At 37.1% G+C, this 16,085-nt stretch overlaps 1 protein-coding gene across 22 annotated transcripts in view; it reads right to left on the bottom strand.

Moving 5' to 3' along the window:
• Positions 1-16,085, bottom strand: part of PUM2 (pumilio RNA binding family member 2) — a 73,198-nt gene that overhangs the window by 17,015 nt on the left and 40,098 nt on the right. For 13 of the 22 annotated variants that reach the window (XR_011139977.1, XM_068937093.1, XM_068937094.1 and 10 more), the window contains 4 exons: positions 13,956-14,094; positions 8,350-8,493; positions 7,057-7,338; positions 1,930-2,166 (listed from right to left, as the gene is read on the bottom strand). Coding sequence is in view for 21 of the 22 variants with exons in the window: in XM_068937093.1 (XP_068793194.1) it covers positions 1,930-2,166; positions 7,057-7,338; positions 8,350-8,493; positions 13,956-14,094 (802 nt within the window). In the remaining variant the exon portion in view is untranslated. The remainder of the gene's footprint in view (positions 1-1,929; positions 2,167-7,056; positions 7,339-8,349; positions 8,494-13,955; positions 14,095-16,085) is intronic. The other 9 variants (XM_068937102.1, XM_068937103.1, XM_068937104.1 and 6 more) reach the window with 1 other exon arrangement.

Here is a 16,085-nt window from a genome sequence, read left to right as displayed (position 1 = left end):
GTTGATGAACACTCCGGAATAAATTTAACAGAACAAACGATTAACTGCAGAAATACATTCTTCAACTTTTTGCGACAGTGCAGCTCAGATGTAATTGCGCAAAGATATGCAAGAGCGGAGTGTGGGAGATGTTTAAAACAAAAAATACCTGGGTTTTCACGAAGGTCAAAATACAAAAGAGCCTCAATTTCCAATATCCAGATCAATTTGGTAAGGTAGCAGTAAGTTTACCAGTAAATGGAGTCCACTTCATGTGGAAGATCAAGAGGTAGTCAGCATGGAAGCCAACAGCGTTGTGTCATTTTTCAGAGTACAACTGTCCATTCTGGCCTTTATACACTGATTTAGTATATGATTTTAACAAATTATTATGCTTTGTTCACACTGCCAAACAGTCTAGAATGGATTAAAATCAGTATTTAACAATTTCTGCTGATAGGAGTAATCCTTTATACTGACTGCAGCTTATTTTCTCAGAAATGAAAAGTCTTTTATCTTTTAGCATTTAATCAAATGTAAAGCAACAGAAAACTTTGCGTTTTTTAAAGTTTTGGATAATGCCTTCCAAAATTTGGTTTAAGTATAGTTTTCAATAATATGAAAACTATTATGAAAGTACTTTGAAAAGAAAGAAAGAAAAAGATTTCCACGATAACCCCATTGTCAGATGTTCAGAACTTTCTCAAAAGCCTCCATTTGGGCTGAAACTTTCCATGCTTGGTCTCAGCCCAAAGGTGCACTTTGTAGACCTGAAAAAGGAAAAAAGGTAAGTAAAAAAATAAAACGTGCTGAAATATCCCCTTGCCCAGTTTTACTTCGGGTATTCAGCACATAACCATGACGGGGATACTGAACTGTAAATGTAATATATTTAAATTACTTTCAACATTGTTATATACATCATACATATTTTTCACTTTAAAAAAGTGTATTTCGGTAGACTGTCTTTTTTTTGTTTCATTTGTACTAAACAAAAGCATGGGGGATTAGGTTGCCTACTATACGCACAAAGAGCGCACTGAAAAATTACTGAAGCAACAAGGCAACTCAATCTCATAATTACATCCTGTTTCATTGTATAACTTTAGCATCCAAATTTAACAACCACAAATATTTTCAGTGAAAAAAGTTTATCAAATAACCTAAGATTAGAGGCATTCTCTTCTAAATAAACAGCAGGCTGTGGTATGGTTTGTTTGTTTATTTTTTTAAAAAAAAGTTTGAGCTCCCATGTCATCTAACTGGCTCAAAAATGTCTAAAATGTTACTAACAATATGCCTCAAAAAAATACACCTGATAACAGAGAGCCACCACTGACAAAGCCATTGCTACTGCTTTCATAAATGCATTTTGTTTTCTTCCACCAACCTGGTGGTTAATCTTGTCATTCCGGCAAAGCATCTGGGCCATAAGACAGTAGGCTTACTGATTCAAGATCACCCTTCCATATACTGTACTGAGAGCTTTGCTCACTTTTCTACTTCTGTCATAGTAAGGGGTATTAGTGAGAGTTACTCCACTGGTAAACAAAATTTCATCTTAAAATAACCTTAATAAAAGTGGTAATACACGGAAGTACAAACAAAAATAATGTACCTTTGCTTGTCATAGAGCAGAAAGTAACATAACACAAAAAGGAGCAATAACTCTTAACTGGGCTCTCTATCGGGCTGCTTTCAGGGAAGAAAAATCAATTGCTGGCCCGACACTGCAAAATGCTGAGTGCCCTCCACTGTTAAATCAATGAGAATTTGAGCATGCTCTCCAGCTTTCACGAACTGGCCCACTTACAAAACTGTTTAACAGCAAAGGTAATGTGACATCTCTTATGCAACACATATTTTACACATAGAAATACATACACACATACAAACAAAAAGTGGTTTTTTGTTTTTTTGATTTTTTTTTTTTTTTTTTTTTTTTTTTACCTAAATGCAAACTGGATGAGGATCCATGTGATGAAAGTGATGGCGGTGGCGTAAGTGAATGTCCTGGAGTTTGGCTTGGCAGAGGCATGCCTATTGGACTTGGAGAGGAGGAAAATCCCAGACTATTGTAAAATGGCTGCCCTATGGGTGCTAGGCTGCTACTAGATCTTTTGTACAAGTCAGAGCTAGTAGACAGAGAATCTCTCCTTGTGGCACTACTACTTGCAGAACTGCCAACTGAAGAAGAAATAAAAAGACCCTAATTACACACAGTGTCAACTGAACAAAACCTATCCCCAACTACAGCTGGGCAATAACAGATGCGATCACAATAATTACGGCAATCGTTATGACAAAGACAATTACTGTGATAACCCCACATGCTTTTAAGTAAATCTAAGTGGGTATAAACATACCACTGATAAGTAATTTAATCAATGCCCATGTCTTTCAACATTTCATTCTAAAGTTCTCACTGTAATATTGTTGTACTCTGTTTTAATAGCCTGGCTTCAGGCTTTGGGACAAGTAAGAATCTTATGAAATTACAGATTACACTGTCACTTTATATAATAAATGGTGCTAAAAATACTCCCACTAAACTCTTCAAGAAAAGTGTTTTCCACCAGAAATTGTTAGTCAGACAGTGATACCTGATTTCAGGTAAAAGGCTAGAGACAACATAAGTATTTTTGGTTTAAGAGTTCAGAAAGTTATCTATGTTACTATTCAGCTGTTTCTGAACTTCCTCTTGTTTGTGTATCCCTCACCTGTAGGAAAAAAAAAAATGACTACTTAAAATTCCCTGAGAATTATGGTTTTCAAAGACATGTTTGGAAAGATGTTATAAAGTGGGAGCAGGATAAGAAGAGGATGACTAGCAGAGCAGAGCAAGGAAAATTAAGGTGAGAAACTAGAAACGTAACTTTACTACTACCAGTATCTTTGAAAAACAAATTAAAGACTAGAAGCTTAAACTAACAAGAGTATTAGTGAAGGACTGGTTATCCTGCACAGCATCATTCAGCAGGGCGATGAACAGTCTAGGATAAATCAGGAGAACAACAAAGTTTTTTTAGAAATGTTAAATTCTAGTATCTGTTGCATACTAGTGAAATATTCAACTAGATTGCCTATTTTAACACTGGAACATTTTTATCATACTCATGAACATAACCAAGATTATGGGTATTTTGATAATATAAAGCTTCTTTTTGAAGATGAATTTGGAAATTCAATTTCTGCTTTAACTTAGAAAGGAAAAGGTAAAAACGTATACTTCCAAAACCTTCACCCTTCTCAGGTGCCTTCCTACTACAGCGAACAGCATGACCTAATATAAAGGCTGCCTGTTACTTTCCACTTTAAGATCCTTGTTTGCTTTCTCGTAACATCGGCAACGCTGCCAACATTTTTCATGGCAGATACCTGCTCAGGACAAATTTTCGGGAAAAAAAAGTTCAGCCAAAACAATACAGTCATTTCACAAAATCAGGCAAGGAAAGATGCTTTACCCTCACCAAAAGAATTCAGAAACCTATTATTTGAGAAATTAGTACTGTCGTGTACTCAGAACAATATGCTAGCAACAGGGGACCTTTATTTCAGGTACTTCCATGCTGTCTGTTTGGTTGAGAAAGAAATCTTAGTAAAATCACAATACATAAGAGTTCAGCAGAAACCTGCTACAGATTCACAGCTGAAAGCTCTGAAACTTCAGTCCATACATGACATGTCTGAGAAGGCTGAAAAAGCTCTTCCTTACAATTGCACTTCTAGGCTTCTGTATATCCTGCCGAAAGTGGACTCTAAAACTGCTGCCCAAGATCCCATCTTGTGTTCTGGATGTCCATCAGGCAGCATGGTAAGGAAGCTATCTACTGTGAATGCAGAGGGCACAAAAGCCAAACACAAGAAATAGACCAAAAAAGGAAACCAGAACCAGGTGGAGAGTAAAGTCAGGCAAACGAGCCAACATGGAGACTGCAAGAAAACCGGCAAGGAATTTCAAAACCAGTGGGACTGAGGATGAAAAACAAAGTAGATCTGATGAAAAGCTGTAGAAGGTGTATGCAGCTGTGGGGCAAAGACTAGAATAGTAAGCTGATGATAGGAACATCAAACAGTATAAGCCAGAAATGGAAACAAACTGGGGGGTGGGGGAGAGAGAAGGTGGTAGTGATAGGGGGTTGTTAGGGTCAGGGGCAGAAGATAGATAGACATTGTCTGGAACTGGGAAGGAAGACATACCAGAGGAGAAGCCAGGAGAAAAGATACTGGACTAACTAGGTAAGGAGATTAAGAATAAGAAATTAGAAGAGTAAATTAAGGCAACAGTTAAAGGAAGTCTCACCATTTGAGACTAGTTCTACAGGTTCCGGCTCAGCTGATGAACCACATGAACATTAGTTAATACAATACTACTGATGGATTGTTATTTTTCCAGCTGATTTACGGCAAACAAACTTTAGCTCTCTTTTAGGGTTTCTCATTCAATTGAATTACTGCAGCTTAACAAGTCACCACAAAGCAGCTGAGCTGCATTTTCATGAAGCTTAAAAAAAGCCACAGAAGATGATTTGAACTAGCTTAGCCCTCTTCACCGTTCTCTAAGCTAATGCAATTACTTTGCATTTGTCACAAACTAAAAGTTTGCTTGTAAAGCTGCTGTAGTTCATCTAATTTTCAGTTACTTGTTAAGCTGCAATAACCTATTATGTACCTGAATTTTAAAGAGAGCGTGTGTAACTTCATAATAAACTATCAGAGGACTGTACAAAGCACACAGTCCATTTATATTTTATGTTTGCTTGTTTGTTTTCTATTTTGTTGTTCATTCTTTCAGCTAGAACATGCTAACTTTTGCATTTTTTGCAAAGCTACTTTTTATTTCCCTGCAGCAACTGAAAACATGAGCAACGTTTAAGGGTAAAATCTGTATTTCCATCTGTCAGTTTCCATGGATATATTTTAATTGAAATTCAACCTTTACACCACATTGAGAGTCATAAAGAAACTGAAACTCTGGCAAATCAAAAATTAAACTTTTTAAAAATTTGTTTCAATGTGCATTAACATCACTTTATAAATAGTGTTCATCTGTAAAATGCAGTTCATATATATATAGGTACAGTTCAGGAGTTCTTTTTTTTTTTTTAAATCAGGAAGCATATTTTAAAATGGCTATTATGGAAAGTATAATTTATACTTGGCAGAAGGGCACTTTCAATATACTTGTACTCCAATAATTCTACTAGGTTTAGATAGCACCTTTCATCAGCACTTCTCAAACTGCAAAAGCACAGGCTTCCTGCTTCCCTGTGGAAACTACCATGCTAATTATATTACCTAGGACACTGCTGCAAGATTTCAGCATCTGCTGTCTATGCCAAAGGCTTTGGGCAAAGTTTCGGATATGACTTTTGCTACAAGAAAAAGGCTTAATCTCCTGATCATTAAAGTGTGCCAGAAAGGACTAATCTGCTTCTTGGTAAGTAGATACAACTAAGATTTGTATTGTTTGGATGCCTTTTTGATAATGCTGAATAAGGAGTTGTATGTTTTAAAAGTACTCTAGAGACACAAATCGGTGTATATATACTTATGATCATTATCTCTCAATGAAATGAAACCATATCTAGAGCAAAACAGCTGCTAACAGTTCACTGAGATCCTATAAGCAGTTCAGGACAAACCTAAATTACAAAATACAGCACCTGGAAAGCACGATTACTTTGTAAATAAGATTTACCTGCTGTAGTACTATGGGAAATTATTAAGAATTCCATACAGCCTCCACGAGCAGCCTCTTTTTTTTTCTTTTTTTTTAAATAAAGAGGATGATTAGAATCTCCTAATTCACTCCAATAATGGACGTTATGGAAGATCAGTGTAAAACTTTGTTCTGGACTTCCCAGCATTAATTTTGTTGAAGTAAAGAATTCTGCAGATTGCTGGTATGCAGTTTAGCTGATGTTACTGTTCACCTCCACTTAGTTACCAAGTGAAAGGTATTATGCTTTAACATTGAAGTGCATTTTTTTCCTGTTTTTTATGTACTAAGCTGTCTTGTAATAATCACTTTAAAATTTTCCCTGAGTATTTATTTTTTTAAATTTACTTCCTGTGAGGCATTTTACTTTCAAAAGAATAGCTACACTACATAAAATTTCTCATTTCTATCCATCTGCAAGATGCATAAGATTGTAAATACGCTCCACTGATCCTATTTCAAAAAAAAAAAAAATTAATAATCAATTCAGTGCTGTAACTTATAGATTAATATCTTTTTTTGAAGAATATTGGCTATCTCACTTCCTTTACTAACACTTGTCCTGCAATACAGGAAAACCTACCTTGCCTATTTAAAAATTGTGAGACTGGAAAACAACATGTATGAAAAAATTAGTCAAATTTCTGCTGTAAACCAGAAACATGTTGGCAACATATTGTATTTTTTTTGTTTTTTCTTTTTAAATACAAACAGGTTGATCTGTTGCAATAATTTAAGGCCCCAAACTTGCACAGAACTAGTTAGGCTTAACTGTATCTCAAGATTAAACCTACTGAAATAAACAAGGACGATTCTTGGTTAAGTCTGTTCAGGGTAACAGCCTGCCTTGAAAAAAAAAAAAAAGCTACAAAAGGAAAAACTACAATATTAGATGATGTTTAGTTTGTCATATATTATTTCACTCTTTTTTTAAAAAGATTTTAGACGTTTTCCTGACATGAAAACTACAACAAAAGTACGCATATATTAAAAGTAATCAATTGTTATTCTAGCACAAAACGAAGACTTGCCTAGAGGAAAAAAAAAATCATGAAGACAAGCTTACTAAAAAAAAATAAATCAAAGCCCTCAGGCAAAGTATAGCGCTCAATATAGAAAAACATTTTAGAGATATTTATGACTACAGGGTATTCTTTAAAAATTTGTCTTTTATGCAGAGGCCAAGTGACTTTAAAAAGCTGTTGGTTCTTCCCCCTATATTCTATTTTAAACTTGAATAATCTGTTTTCATATTCTTTTTGGAAATGTATATGTATATAATGTGTCTTGATACAGATACGTTTTTCTCCTTAACACACCAGTCTCAGAATTTCCTCACCGTATTAGCAACCTACCTGATGAGCCAAATCCACCAAGAGCAGAGCCGATAGCTGCTCCTAGAGAGCTGCTACTTCCGAAGCCAAGAGATGTGCTTCCTGGTTGGCCAGGACCATGTGAAAAAAGGGAACTGCTCTGGGAGTTACTGGTCAAAGAGTTACTGCCATAAAATGAATTGGACTGTAGGCTACTATTTGTTTGCTGCTGCTGCTGTTGTGGCTGGGCACCAAGTGGCCGAAAAAGACCATTCGTGGCTCCCGCGAGATTGTTTGCTGTTCCTCCAGCTGAAGCAGCTGCAGCTGTAAAACACATGTTTTCAATCATCATAATCATTCTCAAACATTTCTGACTGAAAACAGACTATTCAGATCTAAATCTTATTTGCATGAATCCCTCAAACAAGTAGAGATGCACATATTAAAGGACTAAAAGAGACATCATAATACTACACAGTCTTAATTATCTAAGGAAAAAATGAAGATAACATGTTGTAGGCTAATCAAGGCTGTAGAATAGTTTATGCAGTTGAGGGAATTTTCAGTGTAAACATAAGACATTACTGTTTGCTGAACTGTGCTTTGATAGTCAAAGTTAGGATAGCAGAGTTGCAGCTAGCATTTGGTTCAAAGTTATCTTCATCTACTAACGTCAAAAGTGAGTTCTGGAAAAGTAAGAAGCTTATGGATTAACTTAAAATCTGATTTTCTGAATTGATAAATTTATTCATCTAAAGTTAAAATCCTAAATCCTAACACAACAAATGCAACAAAAATACAATGTTCTAGTGAAGTAGTACCAGACCCTATAACTAAAAGGAGGAAGAAAAAAAAAAAGATATTTTTGATATAACTACTTCTCCTCTTCTGCTATCTATTCTGTATTTCTCTCCTTGCCATGCTTTTCAGAAGAAAATACTTTCCTAAAAAAAGCACAGCAAGGCCTGAGAGCACTCCATCTTCTGCCAGCTGAGGCAATGAAATGATGCTTCCTAAAGGACATCATTTTGGGGCTGATGGGAAGTGCATGTATATGCATGGGGAGAGGAAAGGGGAAAAACGTTAATATCTGACAAGCAACAGCAGCTGCAGAAACATGCCTGTACGTGTATGGGGCGGGGAGGACAGTAAGTCTGAATTAAATACAGAAAGCTGCATCTTTGAAAAACAGTGCCTCTCAGAGAAAGGGAGGCAAGAGAATAAGAAAGAAGATGTATGGTACATCCTTCAAAACCAGATACTAATCAACTAAGATTAGCGTTAAGATTCAATACAGAAGTGGAATACTCTCCATGAAAAAAACCAAATACTTACCTGCTTGTGCTGCTGCAGAACTGATTATAACAGGAGTTGAGGCCACCAATCTGACTGGTGCTCCAAGGCCAGTTCTTGCTCCAGGGCCTACTACTAAGGCACCAGTCTGATCGTAATAGGCAGTGGGGGCTAGTACTTGATAGCCTACGCAACACAAAATAACAAGAGTTATTAGTACAAAAATTCTTAGGCAGTCAGCATTTCTTCTCTCCTTGAAATATGACAATGAGCTACAAGGCAAAAAAAGCGTTTCTGTCACAGTGCCTGAGAACGTCAACTGGACACCAAAAGGAAAAACAAGCAAAAATCTTAAAATAGCATCACAAAGTCTTACTTAGGAACACTTCAGTTAATTTTTTAGAACTGGAAGAACAGCTAAATTTAGAAGTCTGAAGTTGAATTTTACCTTCAAGGTTCATAAAGCAAATTTCCAATACCAAGATGTGAAAGGTAAAGGAACAACACATTTGGTCATATCTAGATTATCGAATCAGCCTTATCTAGCAATTTAAAATATTTTACATTTATTCTCTTGTACTCCTTTGTATATGAAATAAATGTTGAAATCTATATAATTAAAGGGCTGAATTAAATGCAAGTTTTACAATTCCACACATTCTCTAGCTAAATTACATTTATAATCCATCTACGAAAATACATGGAGAAAGGAGAGCTCAGTGTCTACATAAGAATACTTAGACCAGAACAAAAATGAACTGGTCCCAGTCAGTTTCACAGAAAATTGACTGTAATTCAAGTACAATTTCAGTCAATTTTGACAGCTAAATCTTGGAAATTGGGGGGGGGGGGGGAGAAAGAAGAACTGAAAATAGGGGAAAAAGGCAGTAGGAGGGAAAACGGGACAAGATAAATGAACAAGAGCAAAAGATGCAAAAAGAAAACAAAAATGCACTTATATAGGAAAAGAGCTACAGAAGTAATTGCAAGGCTCTGTTTACAATGACATGGGAGAATTGAAGTAAGAATCTCTAAACGGAAGAGAAAAGCTGGAATAGCTAGAGGGAAGAGCAGCTCCCTTCCTAAGAAAGGGAGCTGACAATAGAAAGATAAAACTGTCTAATATTTAGGTTGACTTTTGTTAAAATACAATAAAAATAGAGATAATTTCAATGTTCCTCCCACATTCAAATATATACTAATGCTACAAAAAAAAGCCAAAATTGCAAAAATCACACAAACACCTGTTTTAATAAATGTAAAAATCAAGATTTTGTACACTATCTTAAATCAGTCTGCATGTATGTTCATGACTAGGTCCACTAGAGGGCATAATTGCTCCAGTTCTCTTTGATCCAGATATATATCTAGATACAAAGGCCAGGGTGAGTACCTTAATCACCAGGCTCCCAAGTCATATTCTCTCCTCAATTTCTACTACAAGCTGTGAACTCTTCTGCCCAGATATCTTGCTTCAAACAAAGCTGGCAGAACCAGCAGCCTACAGCCTAGCAGGTACAGTACTCTGCAAAGAAGCTGGAGATGCAGGTCCCAATTCTCTCATGCTAAGAAAAAAATGAAGATATGAGGGACGAGATTCAGACATTAACCAAACAGGAGAGGAAATCTAGAACCTTGATGTTCACCTCCAAGTTCTGGAGATGAATGGGCTGTCCTGGTTATGAAAACTTGCATTACTATCACTCCAAATCTGCTTGTTCTCACTGCTCACTACTTATTTTGCATCCCAGCAGCTTCTACCTTTTCCTTCCCAACATAACCACAGGAGAAAAAGTCTTCCCGCATAAAGTTCATCCGAAAGTTTGGCTAGTTAAAACAACCAAAAAAGAGTCTTACAATGGCATTAAGAAAGCTTAGCTATAGGTGGCACTGCCAGTTCCACCTACAAATTGTGCTGTGCTGCTCCACTACCTTCACCACTAAGACTGCTACTTTCACAAGCTAGGGGAAGGTGAGGCTGACTGCTCTCTGCTTTACTGCAGTTCTGTAAAGAATATAGAATAGAGTATTAGAAGATTATGTGACACAGCAGGAAAACTCTTTACAATACCACACACATTAGCAATTTTTAATTACTAGTATCTTTATCATCTCTAACATTATTCATAGCTCATCAAAATAACACTTTGTCAGCCCTTTCATTTGTTACTGCTATGTCATATAAAACCACTTTTTCAGAACCGAGAAGTGACTAATACTTACCAATAATTGCTCTGTCCAACTACCCTCTTCAGATGTTCAAATGCATGGATAATGCTATAGCTATATATGATCATATATTTTGCACCCCTTGTGCTCATCTGAAACTAATACACAGCATTTTATATAACTTCAGGCCCACGTAACGTAAATAAGCCTATTTTTCAATGACAAATACTGGGAAAAAAATAAAAAAGAATTTATAGAGCATTGCAATAATTAAATTTACTGGAATTAGCACTATTTAGAAAAATCTAAGATTAATGTATTAGACTTAAAATAATTGGCTAGTGTGATTCTAAAGTTAAAAATGGAAGCAATTTGCACTTGCCCTTTGGATTACAAATTGCCAAATTTTGTTAGTACTTGCTTGCTACTGTGATGCTACTCAGAAGTTGGTGGTTTAAAATAAATAATAATAAAAGATGCAAAGATGGAAGACTGAGAACTGACCACAAATTTCATATCTGTATGCAGAGGAAAACAGTTAGTTCTTGGGAATGCTGAGAAGGAAGAAGCTGCAAATTTTCTACAGAAGGAGAGAAGGCACTACAGGGACTCACAGGTTATGTTCTTGAGTGGAGAGATATCAGGATGGTAGTGTTTAAAGAAGTAGAGGTCTAATAATAACCACCTCGGTTATTAGCATCAAGATATCACCAGCTGCAGAAGGCCCAAACTATGTATGAGAACTGATCAGTGCTTATATATTCCTGATCTTCGAAATGGTTAAATTTTGACAAGGAATAGCAGACCAATAGCTTTCTACTCAAACTCCTAAAACAAACCAATGTTGGGCTACTTGCTAAATCACTGAGACCTTGCTAAGTGCATCTGAAACATCGGGAACCTCAAAGACACAAAATCATTTGCTGTGACACCCAAAATTCGATTCAGAGAGACCATCTAAGATCAGATTAAGTAATTGAACGGCAGCAGCCCTCAGAGTAAAGCTTAAGTCCTCTGCTGTCCCTTTCTTCATACGGTATCCCAGAAAATTCTGCTTCCTCCCACCCAGAAAGGGAAACAGACAGAAGGGAGAAAGTTGGGAAACAATGCCTTTTATCAAAAATATTATAGTGACTTGCCAGATGTGATCTTTCCCCTAATTCCCTCTCTCCTCCTGTGCCTTTTCAATTTCTTGCTCAAATCGACCCCTATCAAAACTCATTTAAGTGCCTTCACGTTCAAGCTTACGATGGTCTTCCCACTGAGAACACAAAACAAAGCATACTCTTTGCTTCCTAATCATATCCTAATCATATTTTTTTTCCTTAAAATTCAGTTGCTCTATCAACATTTACTGTCTCAAGATCAGCGGGGAATATGAAAACAAACAATCTGGTTTACTAGTACTGTGCTTTCCTGAAATGATTTCCAAATGTCTCCAGAAGCCCACACTTTGAAAACTTTCTGGATTCTTTTCACACAAACTTTCTTTTCACACAAACTTTCAGGAACTTATAGTTGGGATAGCTCATTAATTTCACTCAACATGAAGGCTGTTGCAGGGGTAAAAAAACTCAGCTGAAACTTGTATTTTAAAGAAAACATTATGGAAGAGATGACAAATTTACTCATATTTATTAGCTTGCACTGAAGCCAAACTACAAATATTCTCTCCAAAACAGAACACACTGAAGTCTGAAACTCAGTTTGGGCCTACGTACGCCTTGCCATGTAAGACGTCCACTCTTTCTTCCTTTTAAGACTCATTTTAGCTTGAAACTAGTACTTACTAGAGTTAGGACAGATTCTCACAGAAGCCAAAGGGGCACTGGCTCGCTAACTCATAGGATCAGTTTTTTCAAACTAAGTAAATGCAAAAGTGTTCATCTTGCATTTAAAAAAAAGCGTAAGTGAGTAACAGTCCACAAGTTAGGAGCCATTGCACGTACAGTCCTAATTCAAGGTTCTGGATTTGTTGTTTTGAAGGTATCCATGGATGCACGTAATTATCCACAAGCAGTGCTGCAGGACCTCACTAATACAACCATACTTCCTAGGATAAAATTCTACCTGAGAATGAAGATTAAACTTGTTTATAGTTCTTCCCCTGCTTATCATTAGTTATGCAATGCTCCTGCCCGGACAATTTAAAGACAAACTATACTATTTTATGCCCCAGTAAGAGAGACAGACTTGCTACAAGACACAGTTGACTCCACACTCTTCAAGCTCCATGTCCAAATTGAAAACTGATAGGTAGCTAAAAATAACGAACAAAATAGCAGAACAGAGCTCACCCTTTGAGGCTTTTGCAAAGATGCCTATAGCATCTTTGATATGCCTCAGCGCTTGCAGGCCTTCTCTGCTACCTTGGTAAGGTGCAGAGAAATCACTTGAAAGATGGCATGTGAGAGAAATCAGTGCTTCAGCACTTTGGCAATTCCTCCTTTTAGGAAAGTTTTAAAAGCTGAAGTTATTGCTGCATTAAAAGAAATAAAAACTGTGATCATAAAACAGATTAGATAAGAAAAGCACAAGAACCAGTCTGTTCTGCAGCCAGAGGTGTAAAAATCTGATCGCATGAGGTGAAGTGCAGAATATAGTCTCGGAGCATCCTGCAACAAGCTACCTCTGATTCCTATAGGTTGAGAGGCATTTTCAAAGTAGTGCTGATGGAGGAGAGAATCTGTACAAGACAAACGCATTTGCAGCTACTATCAACTTTTATTTACTTTAACTACGTTAAGGTTAGAGAGGCAAAATTTATCATGCACGCTGAGGAGGGGCCAAGAAATATACTTAGAGCTGTTCTTGTTCAAGTGTACCAAATGCTTAAAAATGACACTGAACTTCCACTCAACAAACTGTGCATTTGTAACACAGATACTGAGATTCAGAATAACACTGCAAGAACTACTGATTCCCCAGAGAAGTCAGAACACACTAAAAGACATTTTAGACACACTAAAAGAATCTCGGACTTTGGAGTGCTTTTACTTAAAGCTCATCATAATCTCGGCAATTAAGCAGGAACTTCCTTTTAAACGTTGTAATTTTGGATTTCAAATTCTAGACTTAACATCATTGAATGCCACAGCTATAAAATACTTCAGAAAGACAAATTAATACTTCCTGTTGCATCAGAGTGACAATTTAGACAACGTACGATCTTTTAAGATGGTACGCTGTTGCTTCATTACGTATGAAATTATTCTGTGTGTGTAAGGGATATCACATATATTTTACATTTGTAACAATAAATGCAAACAAAATACTACAAATCAAAAAGACTAGAATAATTTATTGAGCTTGAAGACCCTGTGCCAGCATTTTAACCCAACTGACCAACACAGAACTCTACAGAACTCAATTCTAAGCAGTCCATCATAAAGGTAGCTGGATTCACTAACTTGGTATCTAACAACACCGATCACTTTAAAAAAGTGATTTTTAGATCCCTTAATCCAATGGTAACATACCTGGCATGCCTGTAGCAAGACCCTGACCAAAAGCCAAAGCTGGATTTGCTGCTGCAGCTGCTGCAAGTGACTCTGCCTGTTGCCCTTGCTGACTCTGATTGGGAGTAAGAGGGCGTTGAGTTGCTCCAGCACGTAGAACCTACCCAAAAAAAAAAAAACAACCACCAAACCACATCATTTTCTCAAAAGGTAAGGAATAAAACCGCTATACCCTACAAAAGGTCCAGAACAGCTGCTTTAGATATTTGATGTCATTTAGCTCTAAGTTTAATTTTGTGAATACTCTTACTGGTTTCAAGGATAAACACACATAAAAAAATAACAGGTATAAACTAGTTCACTAGCAAACGTGACCATAAAATACCTGCCCTACTCTGGAGAGTAGATCTCATGTATGTTTCATCAATGTCAATGAGTATAAAATAATGAAGAAAATCTGCAAAAATGAATTTAGAAATATATCATCATCTAGATTAACTGAACACTTATCCTTCCTTGAAAATGTGTTTTGTTTATACTTCTTTTCAGCCAATTGAACAATGTTAAGTCTGCATACTTCATAACTTGTAATAACTTGTCTAAATAATTAACATTACATTGCTAACAATGCTGTAAAAATGCACACGCTAGGCTTTAAAAAGTCACCTAACACTCCATCATTATGCAACACAAGCTTGTTTTATGTTCTGATACCATATCTTTGGGAATCAATTGCCTTGAAGAGCAATCTAAATTCTTTCAACTATTCTATTTTTCTGGTTTAAAAAAACCAACCAAACACACACACACTTTTCCCAGGTATGAAATAAGAGCAAAATACAATTTAAAATATAGCCCTACAAAATATCTTACATGTAATTTTTTTTAAATCAACTGGATATAAATTTTAAGGATAAAGTAAAAAAACAAAAACAAAAAACACACACGCATAGAAGAGGTGAAATCCATTCAGTTATCAATACAGTTCAATGATAAACAAGATCGGTAGGAGGCAAAGTGCCACCTGAACAGTAAAATAGTGATGGAGTGACTCTGAAACTTCTTCATGGTATCTTAAAGTCAATTCCTATATGTCAAAGTCAGGAAAATGGCACTAAAGTTAAATATATTTCAAGGTGGCGGGGGGAGAGGGGGTGTGATAGCACATTTCTTCAAGCATCTGACCAGTGTAAGATCATTTTAAGATCTAAGTTTTTTGGGGGGAAAAAGGCCATCCATTCATACTGAAATTTCATAGAGTGGCTCAAAAATTGCACCAGAGTAACAGAAGAGAAGTATTATTAAAAAAAAAATCATTTAGAGAAATGAAAATTCCAACAAGTTCTAGTTACAATTGCTTACTCTTGATTTGGATGGTGATGTTGTAGTATCACAGAATCGTTTAGGTTGGAAGGGACCTCTGGAGATCATCTAGTCCAACCCCCTTGCTCAAGCAGCGTCCTCTAGAGCATATTGCCCAGGATCACATCCAGACGGGTTCTGAATATCTCCAGCGAAGGAGACTCCACTACCTCTCTGGGCAACCTGCTCCAATGCTCTGTCACCCTCACAGTGAAGAAGTTTGTCCTCAGGTTCAGATAGAACTTCCTGTGGTTCAGTTTCTGCCCATTGCCTCTTGTCCTGTCACTAGGCACCACAGAGAAGAGTCTGGCCCCATCCTCTCGACACCACCCCTTCAGATACTTGTACACGTTGATGAGATCCCCCCCATTAGTCTTTTCTTCACCAGGCTGAAGAGTCTCAGCTCCCTCAGCCTTTTCTCATGGGAGAGAAGCTCTAGTCCTTTCATCGTCTGAGTCGCTCTTTGCTGAACTCACTCTGGTAGTGCCATGTCTCTCTTGTACTGGGGAGCCCAGAACTGGACACAGTACCACAGGTGAGGGCTGAGTAGAGGGAGAGGATTACCATCCCTCCACCTGCTGGCAACACTCTGCCTCATGCACCCCAGGAGACCATTGGCCTTCTTGGCCACAAGGGCACATTGCTGCCTCATGCTCCACTTGCTGTCCACCAGCACTCCCAGGTCCAGGCTGGGTCAACCCCCAGCCTGTCCTGGTGCCTGGGGTTATTTCTCCCTAGGTGCAGGACCCTGCACTTGCCTTGGTTGAACTTCAGCAGGTTCCTCTCCGC

The sequence above is a fragment of the Struthio camelus genome, chromosome 3 (genome assembly GCF_040807025.1).
Source record: "Struthio camelus isolate bStrCam1 chromosome 3, bStrCam1.hap1, whole genome shotgun sequence".
NCBI classification, from domain to species: Eukaryota; Metazoa; Chordata; class Aves; order Struthioniformes; family Struthionidae; genus Struthio; species Struthio camelus.
Note: the sequence above shows the minus strand (reverse complement) of the source record. Positions and strands in the feature narration are given on the sequence as shown.